Source organism: Python bivittatus, unplaced genomic scaffold, assembly GCF_059951505.1.
Source record: "Python bivittatus isolate LINGU-HERP-01145 unplaced genomic scaffold, Pbiv_v1 ctg000670_np1212, whole genome shotgun sequence".
In the NCBI taxonomy this organism is placed as follows: domain Eukaryota; kingdom Metazoa; phylum Chordata; class Lepidosauria; order Squamata; family Pythonidae; genus Python; species Python bivittatus.
This window is the reverse complement of record NW_028277094.1, coordinates 4,248,248-4,268,712: the sequence shown is the minus strand read 5'-3', so window position 1 is coordinate 4,268,712 and position 20,465 is coordinate 4,248,248. Positions and strand designations below refer to the sequence as shown.

The window sequence follows — 20,465 nt, the reverse complement described above, 5'->3', positions numbered from 1 at the left end:
TCCTAAAAGCTGACTAGTTTTACTCAATCTCCTTTCAGGATTCAGCATTATCTTAGGTGCTAACCACAAACCACTTGTCAAATTTCTGTGTACACTGGCCTATGGACAGTTAGCTTTATTTCTCCAAAGTTCTTCCTCATTGCTAAACTCAACCCATCTCTTGAAAGCAACTTTACTATGAGCAATAGCAGCTGACAATGTACATTACTTTGCAAAGTAATCCCTTTTTGACACAGTAGCTTTTTAATTCTTTTTACTAGTGCAGTTTCATCTAAAATGACCCCATATGAAGTATTTGCTTGGCAGTGACTTCCTGAGACAATGAAGGTTTTGACTTAATTCTTAAGGAGAAGCAAGCTGGATGATAAACAAAGGTGGCTTTAATGTCCACGAGGTATGTGGGTTACCTTGGACAGATGGAGACCTTTGAAACTAATGGTCTGACATCCCCAAGGCTGACTATGTGATGACAGGAGGCATTCTTGCCACAAGCAACATCTAATTTTATAACATACTGTATATTGTAGACTAAAAATGCTGTATAAACTATGCAGCAACAAAAGGATTAATCAGTGAAGTACAAAATTGCCCTTCCTTAGATCAATTTGGAATGTCATTGAATCATACTTTGAGAAGAGAGTAAAGGCCATCTGGCTCAATTTTCTTCCATTTACCTCCATCATCCTCATCCTTTCTCCCCAAGGCCAGCTTTTACGGAGCAGATGAATGATAGTCGCAAGCAGTTGAAATCAAGAAAGAAGCAAAATCCCTGGGTCCTAAGCTAGCTTAATGTGGAATAAACATTTATATTTAATCTTAGATAATGAAATCTGTCAAAAGCTAGGTGTGAACAAATTAAGTACCAAATCTTCCCAGAGATGCTATTCTGTTCTGCAAGTTCACATCATCCTTTCTGTAATACCCCTGGGAAGGAGTTCTGAACAAAGGGATGGGATCTACCACAGCATCAGGTTACCTTATTGCAAACTTTGTCAGATGGTTCTTAAAGGAAAACAAAGGATGACAGAATAGAATCTGTTCAAGTTGCTTCATGGATGTACTGCTGGGACTGACTTCCAGAGCATGGATACCCAACTCTTTTAGGATCAAGGACTGCATAAAGGTTTTGTGGAATATGCTAGGGGCCTGGTATTTGCACAAAAGTGGTTGGGATGGGTGGGCATTGATTGCATACCCATATTCTAAAAGGTACAAAACCTTGATTGCTTTTGAAGGATATGCAGTCTACTGGGTGATGTTAATAAAATACTTTATTCCTCTCACTCCTGGGGGCAAAACCTGTTACTTCTTAGGGAATGGTGGTAGTTTTATTTTGGTCTAGATTGCAGACCACAGTCAGCTGGTGGCTTCTTTCCTGTTTGTTGAGAATCAGCAGGTATCACCACCCTTCCTGTCATACTCTTTTGATTTGGGGTTTGGCTTTGTTTCTCCAGATTTGATTTGATTTTAAATACCATAACAGAGCTTTTGGGCAGCAAATGAAATGTACTTGGATGTCTTTATTTGGCCATGTTAGGGTTAGGATTGCTCCTTTTCTTTTGGTGCCTTCAAGTCAGAGGTGACTCCTGGCAACTGCTTGGACAAGCCCCTGCAGTTTTCTTGGCAAGATTTCAGAAGTGGTTTGCCATTGCCTCCTTCCTAGGGCTGAGAGAGAGGGACTGGTCCAGGGTCACCCAGCTGGCTTCGTGCCTAAGGTGGAACCAGAACTCATCATCCTGCAGTTTCTAGACTGGTGCCTTCACCACTACACCAAAGTGGATCTCAATTCAATTGGTTTTACTGTACTAAAGTTCCATGGAATTGTATGAAATCATTAAAAAAAAAATGTGCATCTCATTAGGGCGTTTTGGTGAGCCAAGATTTAAATGAACAAATAAATATTTGATACTAACACTTTCATGGCCTCCCAAAGGTGTACACAATATGAATGCCTTTACAAGGGTGCTTCCTTTCTATCTTCTCTTCTGTTTCAGCTACAAATAACCCTGAAGGAGCAGATTTTGCAAAGCTTTTAAAGTTATTGCTAAGGAGACATTCATTTCTTTTTATGTGGTTTATTTACCTTTATCAGCTTTGATTTAACCAATTTATATTGTTCCATTATGGCAGTCTTTGAACTTATTCCTTCACCCCAGTTTAGAGAAAATAAAAGTAATACTCCCCAGATACTTAACTCTGTATTTTGGGGGAAATATGGGACCAAAACCCCTTCTGAATTCATATAATCTTTCATTTTCCCCCTTTCTAGAATAGAAGGAAGAAAGGGCAGTCACATTCTTGATCCAGTTCTCCTTTCCTCCCCACTTTTGATCTGTTCATCCAGAGCTGCTAAGTTTACTTGCAATTCATATTAATTTCTGCAGAGTTTGTGCAGAAATTCCAGTCAGATTACTCCCTTGCTGTCTAAAATGTTTTGACTTTTCAATCAATTTCACACTTTCTGTACTTAACTTTATATTCCTTTTCTTGTTTGCGAAGTACAGATGACTGGTTTTATCATTGTGTACTACATTAAACTTACCCAAAGTCTAATCTGAGAGATGGGAGCAAACTCTTTTCTCTCTGGAATCTTTGTAGGTTTCTCCCAAGCTACCTAACATAGGTTGGGAGCTTTTAAATTTGTGTGTGTGTATTTCCCCCCCCCCCCATAAGGTGATGCTAACAAGCCCATTTTTGTCCCCAGTGTGTAATTTTCAAGTATAGGAAGTCCAAAAAGCCCAGTTTTTAAAAGATGCAAAAATTCCAGTTTTGAAATGGATGGCAAGTTTTGATCAGGGCGACTCTTCACTTGATTTATAGAGATGGGAAATTAAAATGCTGTTATGTCTTTTGAGAAATGCCATCAGCTTTTAAGGCTGGAGAGGGTTATATCAAAGATTTATTGAGTGCAGCAAAGTGACTATCTCTTTCAAGGAAAGATTACTGTAAAATTACTAGTAGGTTAGGATTTGTTCTCCTGCATTCTACAAACTGAAAAAATCCAGCCATGGGTGTCTGCGAAACCTAGAAATAATTCCTTTTCCAGCTCGGATTTACAAGCTAGGTACATCTTGCTTTGCAGGCATCAGTTGAGTTACTGGAGTACTGTTGTATTTTAGCTGTTGCAAGAACAACAGTCACGCCTGACAAAGCTTAAAAATGAATGAAAGCATTTACATTATGCTTGCCTATTGGATGCAATATCGGTGCATTTCTACATTGGCACATTTTATTACAGTATCCAAATGAGCTCTAAGTGGGTTTTGCAACTAAAAAGGAGGTCTGCATTTCACTCGCTCCCTTTCTGACTAGTTTTTGTGTGTGTTTTTTTATGCTTCTATTATATTGCAGGGAGGGACCAGCAGGCAGAGATATTTGAAATTTATTCCCAATTACAAAAGTGGCAGATTTACTGGCCCCATCTGCCTATGCCCCTGGAAGTTTCAGCTAAAATTATTAAAGGCAGAAACATGACTAAATGGCTACTTCTTACACTTCTCAAACATGCCCATCCTTAATATATTTTAAGATAGCAAGTGAATTCTCTTTTTAAAAACTGCATTATAGCTAGCTGAACCATCCCAAACAAGAGTTAGAGAATTACAGCAGAAATAGCAAAAGACAGGCCCCCTCACTCCAGGCCTTTCGGAGGGATTTGAAGACCTGGCTCTGCCATCTGGCCTGGGGCGGGGAGGGAGGATATCAGAAATGGGGTTGGCTGGCCCCTTAGCAGCCTAGTGTGGCCCCTATTGGCCTCTTGGATTTTTTAGCTTTTTTATTTTTGTAATGTCTGGTTTTTATAACTTTTAATTGTATTTCTGATTTTAGTTTGTTGTAAGCCGCCCAGAGTCCCCCGTTGTGGGGAGATGGGCGGGGACAAGTCAAATAAATAAATAAATAAATAAAAAGGTAATAAGACATGCTAAGGTCACATTCATGTAAAGGTGGTACATACTATAGGTTAAGGACATAAGAACTTAAGCAGTGCCCTGCTGGATCAGAGTCCTGACCGATCTAGTCCAGCAGTCTGTTCTCACAGTGGCCAGCCAACTGCACAAGGAATTCCTCTAGTCTCTCGGTGCTGTCAAAGCCAATAGCCGTTGATCCCTAGGACTTTCATAAATTGGCCCAACCTGTTTTCGAAGCCAGCCAAGCTGGTAGCCAGCACCTTATCTTGCTGTAGCAAATTCCAAAGTTTAATGATGTGTATATTATGCATAATTTAGTTTAATTACGCATGAGTATATTTGGCAAAGACTAAGAGCAAACTTCAGATGTCTGCTCCCATACCACCATGCAGCTCTGCTTGTAAATCCATTGGCTAGTAACCCAAGTTGAACTGTCACTTTCCCTAGGACACCACTGAAGGCAAGCTCACACCACAGTCCTTCCCACCCAACCTTTCTCTTCCTCCACTTTTTCTCACAACTATGCATTTTCCCTTCTCTATTCTCATGGCCCATAAAAGGAACACAAGCTCAGGAAGGTGCAGTACTGTCTTCTCACTTATCCACATAATCTTTCCTTTGGAAGCAAGGCCAGGAGGAAGGGAATAGCAAAGCAATCGCTTGTCCATGAGCTTATCAAAAGCTGAGGCCAGTGTTGCTGTTCATACAAAAAAGGAACAAAATATATAAGTTGTGCCTTGATATGGAGACTTTTATAGTGACATGTGTCACTGTATGGTGGGCATCCCACCTTGCTTTTGTATCCAATTCCTTTTAGCTACTTTGATTAGATTTTGGCTCCAGCAGATAGAATTGGATGTGCCAGATAAGTCTTTTTGAAGCAACTTGTTCTCTATTGTGTTCTGACAGCAAGAGTTTGCTGTACTCCCAGGATACCTAGCTTCAAGGCAGCATAAATCAGCAAAAATGTCAAGAGAATTTTGGTGCCCTGGAGACATTTGTTTTCCTTGCACCCTCAATCTCCAAAATGTTCTTCTATGATTGAGAGGAGCAATATATAAGACTGCAGATTTGTGAAACATATACCATCCTCTTGTTTTGTAGACCCCTGACATTTATGGTCCATTTCTTTCTCCCTAAAATATTTATTTGACCATATGTGTAACAGAGCTGCTTATTGTGCTTTTAGAGAAATCTCCCCTCACCCAGCACCCAAGAACTATGTTTGATCATGGTTTGCCTTATCATTTTCATAGTACATTCCACTCCAAAGCAGCCTTGGACATGTCTTTCCCACTTTGAAGACCAAATTACTGCTTACGTGTCTTGAAAGCAGTAACTTTTGACCCTAGAAATGACAAGCATTGAGAGGAGGTAAAATCTGATTCAGGAAGAAAACTTGATAAACACTTTTACCCATGTTCAGTAGGACCCTGGTTTTGATTGGGCCTTCCACGTTTTCTTTAGATTTCCTCTATTTTTATCTTACTTTTTAAAACATGTAAAATGATTAAACTTGTCTTAACCCAGTTTTGGGGGTAGGGAGAATTATGGGAGAGAAGTCTCCCAGCCCTTTGATCTTTTAAAAAATATAGAACTATCTAATTTGTCTGCCTGTGTTTGAAGTGGGCACAAAATGCTGTGCCCAAAGGAGCTTGTCACCAGCTTCTATCATTCCCATTTACCTGTTCTGTTTGCATTTTCCCCTGTTTGCTTGTTCAGTGTTATGGGCTGCTACCGGAGTAGAAATATAACGGGCATCCAGATGACCTTTACTTCATTTCATATAGGATCTTGGTCTGTTCAGCTCTGCCTTTTCTATGCAAAAACATGTGGCCTTAAAGGATTGATTTCCTGGAGTGCTGTGTGGGTCGGACCTATCTAATTTTCTCATTTCGACACATATTCTACATCTGTTTCTGTGATGGAACGTGAGGATGGCCTTGGGAGACGGGGGAAAGAGACGCCGCATAGGGAACAATCAGATAAAAGAGAAAGGAGCCTTCCCTGCCAGCGTCCCACAAGCAAAGTTAATGGGAAAGTCAAGATCATGTAAGGTCCTCACTTAGCAACTCGTAATCCTCACTTAACGAGGCAACCGGGACTGGTGAAACTGCTGTCGCTAAGCGGCATGCTCAGATGGTTTTTCGACTTATGGTCACGTCAAATGGAGTTTCTGGCCCCAGTTGGTGTTTTTAAACAAGGACTACCTGTATCCTTCAAAATGTTTGCCTGGTGTCTCTGCTTGTTGGAGAACCAGAATTATTTAAGCATGTTGTGCAAGCTGAACTCAAATTGACAAATTCCTAACCCATCAGTCACAACCAGTGAATTCATGGAAAGGATTAGGCCTATCATCCATTTTGTAATAGAATCAAGAAGCTGCAGTTGTGTGTTTTGTCAGTACCATACATGAATGTAGGATGTTCAGAGAGTATCCAAAATGGAAGATGGTAGAAAAGGATGAATTCTCAGAGACTTGGTTCTGGTATCTTAATTAAGAGTGGATTAAGGAACTATTCACTGATACTTCTGAAGCCATTTGTTGCCCAACAAATGTTTAATTCTCTTTTCAATGTCTATCGTTATTTTATCTCCTCAAAGAGATAAGCTGCCAGATTTATTGCCAAATTGATAAATTGTTCATTGCCATGCGATTTGAGCTGACGTACGAGGTCTACACCAAGCGAAAATGTTACTCATCCCTTGAATATCCTGGGCAAACAATCTGCCAAGCAAGTTTAAGGAAATAGCACATTTATATTAAATATGAATACGTTCATCCTGCCCGTATTGCAGTTATGCGTGATTCACACTGGGCTTTTAGCTAAGTTAGGCCTTCCCTGCGTGATAATTATGCATTGTAATAATTGCTAGGTAAGAATATTTCATCCTGAATTTGCTGTTTATCTTGTTTAATATCACCCATCTGAGGGATGTGTAGGAATGGACTATTCACTCCTTATAAATTGAAGATCCTATCTCTTTATGACAGCAATGTGTGTAGGGAATAATCTGCATGTTGGAATCATTCTTGTAAGAGTTGGTGAATTTCCTGCACTTGAAAAGAATGCTTTTTTTTTTTCTTCCCAAAGCATCTGGATAGAAAAGCTTCTTTAAACAGTAACACTTTCCATAGCACTTAGCTGTCACTTGCCATATCCTAGGAGAGAATTCAGCGGAATTTTTCCAATGCTTTTATCACCCTATCTTCTTCGATTAGGAAAGCAAGTTATTGCTGATTGCAATACCTCTTTAACTCCACCTGGCAGTTGCATTCTAACATGGCTGCGATCTAACATCCTAATAATTTATTTAGATATTCCTTTGATATGAATTTCAGTCTGCTTGAAAACCTCTTGACATTGCAATATCCATGTTTTAAAATTTTAACACGGTTCTTTCCTTTTCCTTTATATTCCAGATAACCGAAAAGTAACTTTGGAAAGGTCACGTTCCCGTCAGAATGGAACTGTCGCAGCGGTATGATTGCCCCCACCCCACCCCGTGCCAAAGAACTGCTGTTTTATTTACTTTAAATGGAGACACGGTGTAAAAAGAGTGTGAAGAATCATGGGCAGAAATTAAACTTAAAAGGAATTCTAGAAAATAAAAACCAGAAGAATAAATATGTATTTTTACAAACATTCCTGTGTAGAAAAGAAGAAAAACCACTTAGTGTATATTACGAAGGAAATATCCAAGAGCTAAAAGCAGTGTTAAAATATCAGCTTCTATTCCTTTCTCTTTCTCTCTCCTTGGTATTGTAGTTGTTAATGGGCAACTAAGAATGCAGACATGATTAAGGGAGTTATTCGCAGTTCTCATAAATGATGTGAATGATAATTTTTCTGTTTAAATTAACAGCATCAAAAGATCAGGTCGGCGATCCAGTTTTAATTCTTATTTTGACATTAAAAGAAAAAATCTGCATATTAATGAATTTAGATGTACTGATACAGTAGATGAGACACTGTGTTTTGCAAACATGAGGGGACAGTATCCTGTCAATTTTTCTCGAATCCTATTTCAAGATATAAACATGATGGATTCAGCTCTTTGGGTTTCAATCAAAACTTTATTACAAATCTATAGCCTCAGTGGTAGAAAGATACTTATCACTGCTTTAAGCAAGATCATAGGATTGAACCAAAGTTAAACTGTACCATTTGCAGAACAAGTTTCAACCATATATAAAGAAGGATTTTTTAATTGGGCACTTATATAAATTTTACAGCTACAGATTTCCAGTACTCTTGTATTTTCTTAGTTTCAGAGTTTAAATCTATCAATGAGTAAGGAGTCAGAATTAGTTTTCTTAGGTTTACTCAAATGGACTGTACACAACCTTTGGGCTAGAATAATAACAATGAAGAGAGAGAGAGAATCCTTAATACCTCTATCATATCACTTCTCTATGTCTTTGGACTATTTTGACCCATACTTTTTCTTGATTAGCCCAAAGATTATCAACCTCAATGGACTGAAAATATCACACTTCTGCGGTATGCTGTAAAAATACTTTCTGTCCCAGTGTGTATGCATGTCTGTGTGCATATTTCAGAGAATGAAGTGTCTCTCTTAGGAAGGAATGTGCTGTGTTTACTGCTGATGATTAGAGAAATATTCTTAGAGGTGCAAAAAGATACCTTAAAGCAATTCTCACCAATAGGTTTACAGCAGCAACTCTGAGGCACTTTGAAGGTGACGGAGGGAAGCTATTACCATTCTAAGTGTTGTTTAAAACTCAGGCAAACCAACTAAAAAGACATCACACCATTGCTAAGATTCCTAAATAAGTTGTTTCAAAACCACGACCGTATACATCAATGGCCTACATTAATGCATAAAGTTTCCATTTTAATTTTCTGAAGTTTCTGTGCCTCTTAGAACATCAGTCATAAAAAAGTATACCTATCTTATGTATTGTTTGCTTATTGAAAACCTCCTGCAGGGGCTAAACAGGGAATGTCTTCCTTGTTGAGACATTCTAGATGAATGCTATCCATAACTTTCTGTTAGCCCAAGAAAAAAGAACATTGCTTACAGTACTGCCCACTCTTATTCCAAAGAACACAGGGCAAGATGAAGATCAGGTTTTATCCTCTTACAGATTTTAACCACTTACAGTAGACAACTGTTGTAAGATGACCTTGTAAGCTTTCCAGCTGAACAAGGAGACCAAACTTGTTTGAGGAGGTTGCAACCTCTCGATTCAAAACCAGCATCTCATAGGTACTTTAGACTCATCTATCAGTATTGGAGTTGCTTACAAGTTCAGCTGTATGAGGAACCAAACCTTGAGGGTCTACTTATGTCTGCTGTAAAGTTCAGAAACTCATACTAATTTCACAGGGAGTGGATAAGATCTGTTGTTTTGTAGAAATAGGATGTCAGCTTAGCAAATGGCACACTTGACATATTGCTACAGATCTTTCCGACAATGACTAATAGTTTTAGTAAAAGAGATAGCATTCTGAATTTTTTTCCCACTCTGTAAGAATTTATTAATAGGCATAAAGTAAGCAATGATGTTCTTTCATTATCAGTCTAATTTGCATTTCTCTGGCACACACATTGAGACTCAAAACTCATTTAATACATAAAGTCAAAATGATAACTCATGTGAATGTACAAAGTGTTTTCTAATCTACAGTGTTTTCAATTGTGCATTGAAACTCATAATGACGTAAGTAATTTCCTAGAAATTGAAAGCCAAAACATTAATGAAATTATCAGAGCATCTATAAACATAACCTTCTTAACATGTTACAGATTTTTTTTTTCTGTACCATTAATGATTATGGCTGCATTATTTTTCATTTCCTGACATTTTGCTGGTGAGCAAGCCAATAGTTGGCAACTAGAGATTTTAAAGAACAAAAATCTAAAAAAGGAGCAAATGCAGAATATCATCTAAGCATGTTTTGGTACTTCAATTTTCTCAGCCCACTCACTCTGCTTTTGGAATATTTTATGTAAATTAAAAGGCATGTACCTTAATAAAGCAAAAAGAAAAATATATATTGTAAATAGAGGATATTTGTATTTATAAAATCAAAAAGTATTTTCTGAACTTCATGTCAGATAATTGAATCTTTTGATAACTTTTTATTCACTTTAATGTTCAAGGTTTTTTTTAAAAAAAACAACCTTGATTTTGCTATTGATGTGATTCCTGTTTTGTCATATGTTTACTTTCCTTCCTAGGAAAATGTAGTCTAGAAGTCGAACATCTTCCTAATTTGCCCTTGCCTTATTTGCTAATTTTGAGAACAAAAAAGTACCAAAAAATGTGTTCATCACTCACAAAAACACACAGAGACATATAAATGCATGGGCATTCACATATGCACACATATAACACACATATCTATTTATGCGCAGGGAAAGAAATTTAAAAGAATAAACCAAGAAAAAAGGAATTAGTGGAGAGGCTCCAAGTTATTCATAGCATATAGAGCTATTTGCAAGTATTATCATTCTAAAACTCTCTTTAGGTATATGAAATAAAGCTAAATTCTCTGGTTCTATATCTTTGGGTAGAGCCTACACCACACACACACACTTTCATTTACTTAAAAATAAGTAAATTATCAGTAACTACTAGTCATTTTTCAAGGAAAATCCCCCACACATGCTTAGGAGGCTATGCAGTACACCTCACATAAACATAGTTTGTGCTTTGATCTTGCAACCACCCTATCCAGCATTTAAGTGATAGTGCAAAGGCAGAAATAAAAGCTCGCCAAAAGCTAAACGCTCTTGTAGACAATGCTAACTGATTTGTTGTAACCAAACCACTATGAAAAATTTATAAACAAGTCACTTTAAACAGCACGCTTCTAAATCTGTATTACAAATGTAGATGACAGTGACTGAAGTTTACCTATTAGTGCTAACCACTATTTACCAGCTTATGACATATGTATATATATAATATATATAATGTTGTATACCTAGATATTTAGCTATATTCAAAACACACACACAGACATATTGTATATATATATACATACATACATACACACACACACACACACACACACACACCCTACCTCAGAGTGCTGTTTTATTACACGTGGGCCATTCTTTCTTCCTTTCCTTCTCAAGTACATAAAAAGAAACCAGCAAGCCACACTGGATGAGAAAGTTCAAATCTAACACATGCTCCCCCCCCCCCCCGGAGACCTGAATTGGATTGGGGCCACCTTGAATTGGAGAAGATGGTTTCCCTTTGTCTCCTCACACTGTGTTTTCAGACTAACCCATTAATATATTATTATAGAAACGAAGATAAAGTAATAAATAACACATCTCCAGTTGTTGCCCCTTTCCTATTAGGACACAAAGAACAGCCAAAAGAGGAATGGCACAATTCTGGAAAGCAACAGTATGTAAAAATCCAGTCAGTAAAGTGTAGGCCTGATCCAGTCGAGGTGCTCCTCATGAACCATTTGAGATAACAAAGTCCATGCTTGAAATCCCATCGTGGATATCTAGCATCTTAGCTACTTTTCTCCTTTGGTATTAGTGACATTATAAATTTAATTTGACATGAGTTTGCTTATTTGTTCCCAGGCTAGGAACCGGTTCAGAAGACACAATTTCCCCCAGAGTGAGTAGTAGTCCTCATATCTGAACCAGGTGTTCACAGTTTTTATTGCTTCCCTGCTTGCTTTTTGCTGGCATCCTTTCCAGTAAACTGCAAAATTTGCTTCTGCCACAACTTACTGTTTTTGTTAATACAAGGTAATATTTAGGACATTAGCAAGTAAAATAAACAGTCTGATCGGCCTTGATTAGACTCCGGGGTTAAATAAGAAAATGTGTGGCGTTGGCTACCATTCTTTTCCATAAATCTGCATTTTAGGGAAAATGTGTTGGTTCCATTTTAATAACAAGAAGAAAAGCAGCAAGGCAACTGAATTTAAATAATACTTTGTTGAGGTAAAGTTCATCAAAGCTTCCACTGAAGCAGTCCAGCTGTGGCTGTCTGAGGAAACACAGACATTTCAGCAGCACTGATTGTCAGACATGGATGAAGGTCGATGGTTTTCCCGACTTGTCTGGACAGATTCAAATTGGTCCTGTGACAGATCAAAATAAAAAGCTGTTAAAACTATTCAAACCACTGATCTCCACATATTTATATCCATAAGGTAGCTAGACTTAGAACTGGTTGCAATCCTCCTGGTTTATAAGTATTTTTTTTTAAGTAAAAGAAACAACTCCAAACTTCAGAAATTGCCCCTCTACTGTTAGTCTGTTACTGCAACTCCCATAGCATAGCATAGCGGTCAGTGCTGGAATATCAATATGTTGAGGTCACTTTCCCATTCTACAGCACCGTTTCCAGCATTATTCTAAACCGGTGTTGTCCAAACTTGGCCACTTCAAGATGAGTGGACTTCAACTCCCAGAATTCTGGGAGTTCAACTCCACTCATCTTGAAGTGACCAAGTTTGGACAACACTGTTCTAAACCTATGTTAATCCCTAGCGCTATTAGGGATAGTGAAACCCTCACTATAACACATTATATCAACACATAAATAAGGCATGAGGTACCTGGTATGTATATTCTAATATATATAAAGCTGTGTATACAAACAGAGGTATGAATTAATATTAATGCTCTAATACTCAAAAATGTTTCATTTAATAACTTAGTAGCGTGAGACGACTAAGATCCTATCAACAGCATTGTATGTGGGATCCCTATATTGGTTTCCATTCATCCCAGCAGATTTGAAAGATTATTCAATATCAGGATGTCCCCCAATTATTTCTGGGGACTACCTTATATTGAAGCAAAAAAGTTCCAGATACATATTTGGGGGTGAGGGGAGAGGAATCCATGTCTCATTTTGAACTGGGCTGCTTAAACACTGCATGGATGTCTGAAACCATGGGTTTCTGAGATACTTGATGGTTCCCACATCTGAATAAATACCTCTGAAACAACAACAACAAAAAACACATTACATTAGACACCAACAGTTTTCTGTGACCTGGTTATAATCTGAGTTCTGATTTCTCATTAAATGATCTCCTTTCAAGCAATTCTTCCACATGTTTCTCGGGATGCATGACAGGGGGAATATTCCCCTAATCTTTATATTTGCTAGTTATAGCCATAGATCTTTGCACTTTAAAAAGTTTGAAGAAAGAATTTTAGGGCCAGGGATATGTACACTGCTCATTTTTCCATGTACTCTTAGTGAGCAGCTTTACAAACTGTATTTAAATTTTAATCTAGTAAAAATTAACTTCTTCTAGGTTCCATCAGTTTCAATACACATTAACCACAAAATTCTGTGTTGGCTGGTATTAAATATTTTTTGTAAGATGAGTACATTATAAATATGCACTAAAAGGCCTAAACTATTTCTGTGTAATGCCAACATTCCTTATTTGCAAATGAAAACTTGTTTTGATTATTTTAGAGCTGGGTCAACAACTGATCTTCTTAACTTGTTTAAAAAAAAATGCTTTTGCTTTCAAATATATTGTATATATTTAATATTTCTTAACACCATTATAGATTTGAGGGTTTGGAAGGTGATTTGTTTTTGTTTGTTTTAAATTTTAAAGTATCAAATATATTTGTTTAGAATGGAGAATGCCTTCTGTATAACTAATTTAAAAAAAAATCTAAATGATTATATTCTTTTTAAACTGTCAGTTGCTGGTGGTACACATTAAGAATATAACACACATTGTATTGAGCACATTAAAATCAGTCTGTTTTATTTCAAATGCATTGAGTTACTGAGATTCTTGTGATAACATGATAAATGTCACCATTCAGTTTCAGATAATTTATGACGCTAAAATGAACGCTTCAGACTGAAAGTAGTAGTTTGAGAACATAATAGAAAACTTTGGACCAGAACCATTTTGAGAAGAGATCTTATTCTGAAAAATGAGGGTTGAGAAATAAAAGAGAGTTGTTTGCCAGTCAGATCATCCAGGTAAAGTTGTTTGCAAATCATCCATATTAAGACAGCAACATGTAAATCAGCAACCAGATTTCAGTTCTGCAGCAGACGTACTACTGCAAAGTTTGGTCCTAGGACCATTGCAGGTGAAATCAGAAATAGCAAGTTTCTTTTCCAGAAAACTGACATTTCCTGGAATTTGTAGATATTTTTCCAGCGTTGAAGATGAAGCACTATCATGAGGCCTGGTTGAAGAAGGACAGCATCTGATGTTACATAAGAACCAGACATTCTTGGAACACAAATTCCTGTTCCTAGAACTAGATGACACTAGGTTTCTAATGGCATCTCAAGCCATTTTAACTCAGAACAAATTTATTCTTCAATTTTGGTTTCCATATTAAGACATGGTCGGCCCTGATGCCAAATATTCCATTCAGTCTTTTGGGAGGGGAAAAAACAGAGGTTATTTCCTCCCCTTTGATCTTGTTCCCACTGGGTGCAGTGATCAGAGAAGACAGCAGAACACAGTGCCGCAAATTCAGTTTCTCAGTTCTAACACAAATAATGTGCATTACAGATGCAGATAGTTAATCAACATGATGTTCCCATCTAAGGTAAGCAGAGCAGCTATCTGAATTTTTATTCAGATAATTCCCAAAAGTAGTCTTTACAGTTCCTTGATTCCAGGAAGATTTCCCATTGGGTATAAGATGTAGCGGGCCAAAAGAGCAAATAAAATAGCACAGTAGAGATTTGCTCCCTGCCACAGATTGCAAGAGGAAAAAAACTCTTCAAATTAAAAACAGAGGAAAAAACTAATCCTCCCTTCTCCCATCATGTCAGTGCAAGTCCTCTTATGATTTTTGCAAGTTACTCAGCTTTCGATCTCCCAGGTGGGACAGATAAAGTTTTGTTAAAATTCTGGAACCCAGAAATTTCAATGGAATTTCAAAAATGCTTAGAGTAAAACTTCTTGTTAACCCAAGCTTCTGCATTTCAGTAATATGTTGGGGTGAAGGTAGATGTGGCTGTAGTTGTTAAACAATTAAGAAACAGCCTTGTTACTAGAACCATATCTACTCTCCAGTCTTGCTGTAATGCAAACCAATCTTTATATATGGTAATAATAGTAATGGCATGTTATTCTGAAACTACCCAGCATCACACCTGGTTAGTAAACCAGCAACCAGTGATGATGGCTAACCCTGAAAAGGACAAACCCTGGATTACAGTATTAGCCACAAGCGTAGCATTGATATAGGTCATTGCAAGAAATGAACCTAGCAAAATCAATGTCTTCGTGATCTGTTATTTTCATTCTCTGAACAGCTGTGAAATCTGCCAGTGTTTTGCCAGGAGACCTACAAGATAGTTTTTGTGAAATCTTTCAAGTTGGTTGATATGCCTGCAGTCTTCTGCCCATATTTCCCACCCATGTAAAAGCGAAGATCAATTTTGTTGACAGTTGGTTAGGATGCTGGTGGAGTGCCCTTATGGCAAGCTGTTTCAAACGCCTGACTTTCCTTTTGTATTCTTTTAATCTCTCTCAAACCAAAAAGCTGTCATTGAAGATGATACTGCCAAGGCTGATAAAATCCCAAGTAATGTTTTGCAGCTCTCAACTGCCCCATGATGACAATCAAATGCATCTGCAATTGGTAAAACCCAACTAAAAGATGACAGTGTTATTCTCTCAGGGTGCTGTGTTTTTGAAAATAAGTCATGAATCCAGGGCATGTTACTGTTTTCAGGGTAAGTAAACAGGTCTGTTGATGAACCAGCTGCCCCTTTGCTCCTGAAGGAATTGAGAATTAAATTGTGGATTAGATGAGACATTCTATGAAGAAGGAAATATTACAGAAAAAGGGTAAAAACAAATGATCAATAGAGATATCAATAAACTTGGTCTGGTTACATCACACAATCAACTTCTTGCTTTGTTCCCTTGTTGCTCCATGCAAGAGCTAAAACTGGAAGGGATGGGGCACACCTGTAAGATAATCACATCACCTCTAGTACACAGGCTCCTCGGAAGACCTTTGCTTGGAATCATTACAGTCTCATTCACAGGTTTTGCGGGTTCTAAATATGTCTCAGTCCCTCCTATTGAGCACACAAAGGTTTTTAAGGGAGCCTAAATATCATGACCAGATATTTTGGAGATGAGATTTAAGTATTTGCTTTGCCTCTCCATTACACAATTTTAACCTTCAGGTATTCATATGGATGTGAGCATTAGAAATAAGTGGAGATGAATACCTAATGCTTTCAAGTATTTGTGCCATTTTTGTGCAAATTGTTTACATCCCAACAGAGAACCACTTTGCAAGATGATATCCCGCATTTTACTGAATGAAGTAATGCATCAAACGTAGGCCCTGGTCAACCAAGCTGTATTGCTACTACTAATAATGCATCTAATTGCTAACTGACAGAAATATCCTGTGGTGAACATATTGCACCACAATGAATTGTTAACATAACATGTTGCAGCCTCCAGTCAGGTTGAAAATTGCTGCCCATGTAATTACTAGTTTGCTTTCCTTGATTCAGAAAGGCTGGCAAAGATTATGGCTTTTTGGATGAGCCACCTCTAGTAAGACAAGTTCTGATTATGTTTGATACCCTGGGTGCTATTTTGGCCAATTTCTTTCATTAGGCAGTCTGCATAACTATTTTTATCCTCACGCGTAAGAACTCATGCACAGTTCCAAGCTCTGGAACAAAATGGAGAGTGAGAATGCTATGAGAAACGTTTCTGAGAAGGAGGCATAAGAAGAAAAATCTGGCCTATCAGACAGATTTGCATTGGCAATTTGCAAGGGAAATGCCTCCAAGGAACCTATTACTGAAATAATTCACATCAAATGTGTAAACCCTCCAGAGATACAATCAGAATCTGAACTATATGGAAGGGTTGGTTGCACATGATACTCCAAGCACTCGTAATGCCTTTTATATTGATTAACTCATATTCTTGCTCCTTGGAAGCAGCAGCTAATCTTAAAAAAGCTGTAGCAGCTGGTGGGATGTGATTTCTAGATGATGGAGTGAAGCTTATTCAGCAATCTTGCAATGATTAAGGTAATAAGGGTAATTTATTGTCTCTTCCTCTTAGTGATACCTCAAGCCGAAACACAAAACCACTGTTAAGAGAAAGAAGAGCCTTTGTGAAAGAACCATTGTGTACTAAATGTCTAGCTTCTGATACACAAAGAAATAAGTAGTCTGTGTACAAGTCATGGAAATGCTGGAAGGGGAAGGGGTAGGGGAAGAGACAATGCTCATGATTTTATTGCACTGGTTTCAAGAAGACTTTTTGTAGTCCAGTGAGAGACTTATCTATCTTCCTACACGTCAGACAAATTAAATATCCAAGCGAGGTGGCTGGTAGAAATAATTCACATACAGGCAGTCATCGCTTAACAATGGTAATTGGTACCAGAATTTCCATAGCTAAGTGATGTGGTCATAAAGTGTGATGTCACATGACCATATTGCTTAGCAACTGCATTTCCGGCAGTCCTGGTTACTGTCATTAAGCGAGGATCATGGATCACTAAACAAGGACCTCACGTGACCGCAACTTATGACTTCCTGCCAGCTTTCCATACGCAAAGCCAGCGGGGAAGCCAGATGGAAATTGCAAGTCCTCGGCAGCTCGCAAGCAGACTGGAGGGTGGGTGAGTACTATGGAGTGAGGTGGGGGGTACTGCAGCAGGTGCATGCAGGCTGGAGAGGGGGTGCTCCATAGGGGACTCCTTGGGAGGAAAAATGGTGGGAGTGACTTGCAACCTTCCCTGCCAGCTTCCCCACTGGCTTTGCTTCTCGGAAGCTGGCAGGGAAGGTCGCAAATGGCAATCACATGACTGTAGGATGCTGCAACCGTCATAAGTGTGAGCTGGTTGCCAAGTGCCTGGATTGTGATCATGTGACCATGGGGTCGCTGGGATGGCCAGAACTTCAAAGACCAGTCGCAAGTCCCACTCATTCAGTGCCATCACAACTTTGAATGGTTGTTGACAGCAGTCATTAACTGAGGACTAGCTGTACTTATTCTTTTCTTTAAATTGGATTCTTCCAAAATATCATATTCCTGACTTAGTCATTCACTTCAGTAGCTGTGAGACATGAAAAAGTGGATGTGAGTTAAGTGATTCTGCAAAAATTCAGGTGCTTTCCAGAGTCTCAGCTTTGCCTTGCACTCCACACTATATACACCCCTTTCCAAAAGTATTATTTATACTGCCATGGCTCCTTGGAAGGAACACCAAATCTCAAGAGGTATAATTGCTTTCACAGAAAGAAAAGCACCACTCCAAAGGATAATGTCCCACATTTCAATGGAATTATGCAAACCCTAGCAGATGGAGCTTCAAAACTAAGATTGCAGCCCTGTAAAATTCACAGATTTACATTCCTTACTGCTTCTGCTTCAGAATGTACCACAACAGAGAGAACACATGTTTTGCATGCAGAACCTCCCAGGTTCAATTATCCTCAATATCTCCAGAAAGAGTTAGAGAAATTCTTCAATTCCTCAATTAAATGGAAGGGCAGTATTACCCAACAATGTCTTTTCTTCCAGATCAAACTTTTTTTTTTTTTCATGTTTACTTGTATGTTGTCTGTTATCTATCACTTTTGTGGTCAAGCCTCTCAAAGTTACTCTCCCCCACAAAAGCAATCATCTGTTTTAAGAAAGCATAATGCAATTGAAAGAATTCAAATGGAATAAAATGGAACTATGGGGGGGGGGATAGTTAGGGACATCTTCTCAACCATACCATCCACCTCTCCTTCCCTCCTTCCCTCCTTCCCTCCTTCCCTCCTTCCCTCCTTCCTTCCTTCCTTCCTTCCTTTCTTTCTCTTTCTCTTTCTCTTTCTCTTTCTTTCTTTCTTTCTTTCTTTCTTTCTTTCTTTCTTTCTTTCTTTCTTTCTTTCTTTCTTTCTTCCATATGGATAGGGATATGACCTAGTAAGAAATAGCAAGCCAAAGAAATTAAAGGCATAAGCAAAGGAAATACAGCTAAATCTAATTTATACCAACACCATTTGCTGTATCTCCCTATATCTCCTTTTGACAGATACTCATTCCTCACAACAGACCACGTACTACCTTCTATGTTTCTACCAACATTTACACATTTTAATACTTCTCCAACCATTTTTCCACCTTTAGTAAATATTCTACCAAAGTACACAAATTCATCTACTTGCTCTAGTTTTTTTCCATTTATATATAACTTTCAGCCATTCACTCCCATTTTCCCTGTCAAACACAACTAACTTTAATCCATTAATCTTCAGATACATACTTCTTGTTGCTTCATACAATCTAAAATTCAGTGCAAATCATTTAGATTTTCAGCCAACATGAACATCATCTGCATACAAAAATATATCTACGGTATATTCATGTCCCTCCCCAACCAATACACTTTGTCACCAAAAGCAGTCTTCATACATTAGCCATAATACATTAAATAATCGAAGAGTCAGCGCAAAGCCTTGGCCTACTCCCTGCTCAATGTTGACCCATTCACTAAGGACTGAAATTGTCCTTTGATGGGTTGGAAGCAACATTCCTAGAGGCTATGGATGGGACCAAGACAAAACCCAACAGTTTTATTTAATTTTACACTTAATTAATATTCTGCTTGGTTAATACGGTTGCTCCTATCCAAAATTTATAATTTTGGAGGTGTCAGGGGCTGAATCCATGGATTTCAAGGGCCCCAGCACCCCTGGAACCTCAACTTTGTGGCCATAGAATCTGGAATAAACATAGAACAGCCAGACATTCTCAGTGTTCTGAAATGGAGTGTGCATTCAGAAGTGACTGGCTCCAAATCTCTGTCTTGAATTTGTATGATTCCTCGCCATTCTGTTCTGTCCAATTCTGCTTGACAACTAGGACCCTAGTTTTTTTTGTTTTTTTTTCCATATTAGCTTTTTATTCTTCCAAGGAGAAGCCCTACTGGTTTGGCAGAATTGCCTACCTCTGAAGTCTCCACAGTAGGAAGTTATCTCTTATCTCCAATACTGTCTTCTGTGCATCGTATTCGAAAAGGATTGTGTTGTATTTTTTCTTCTTTCAATTCTTGCTTAAGAACATTGGTGTTTTTAAGACTGAATGTTAGATTTTATGGGCCTCGCTGAAGATTAATGAATATTGGTAACACTGAAAAACAGCCAAGGAGAAGATCCCCAATAAGGCAGATTCACTGCAGATCATAACCATTTAATACAAAGACTGCTACTGCTACAGAGATGTTAGAAAAATATTGCCAACTTCTTTTTCTCAAGTTTTTCCTAAGCTGGTAGAAGCAGCAAGGTTTCTGGGTGAAGCAAGGTAGGACAACCAGCTCAAAGAGGCAAGACTTCTATTGCCCATGGGTATAGTCAGTATTTCTCCTATTGGTCCAAATTCAGCATCCTAGCTCCACAAATCCCTAGGCTGACATGAGTGACCTGAGGCTTTCAAAGCCATCTTTCTGAACCCATGAACAATCTCTCCCCATAACTCTTACTAATACTAGTTAATGGCATAGTTCTCTGCCATTTTGAAAATAAACACTCAAGAACTGTAGTGAAAGCTCTAAATGAGG

The 20,465-nt window shown here is 38.2% G+C and overlaps 1 protein-coding gene across 4 annotated transcripts in view; it reads left to right on the top strand.

Annotated features, from left to right (window-relative positions):
• DIAPH2 (diaphanous related formin 2) overlaps positions 1–13,669 on the top strand; it is a 259,065-nt gene extending 245,396 nt beyond the window's left edge. For all 4 annotated transcript variants that reach the window (XM_088151773.1, XM_088151771.1, XM_088151772.1 and 1 more), the window contains one exon: positions 7,333–13,669. In XM_088151773.1, coding sequence (XP_088007899.1) covers positions 7,333–7,397 — 65 coding nt within the window. In that variant the 3' untranslated portion in view covers positions 7,398–13,669. The remainder of the gene's footprint in view (positions 1–7,332) is intronic.
• Positions 13,670–20,465: the final 6,796 nt, after the last annotated feature.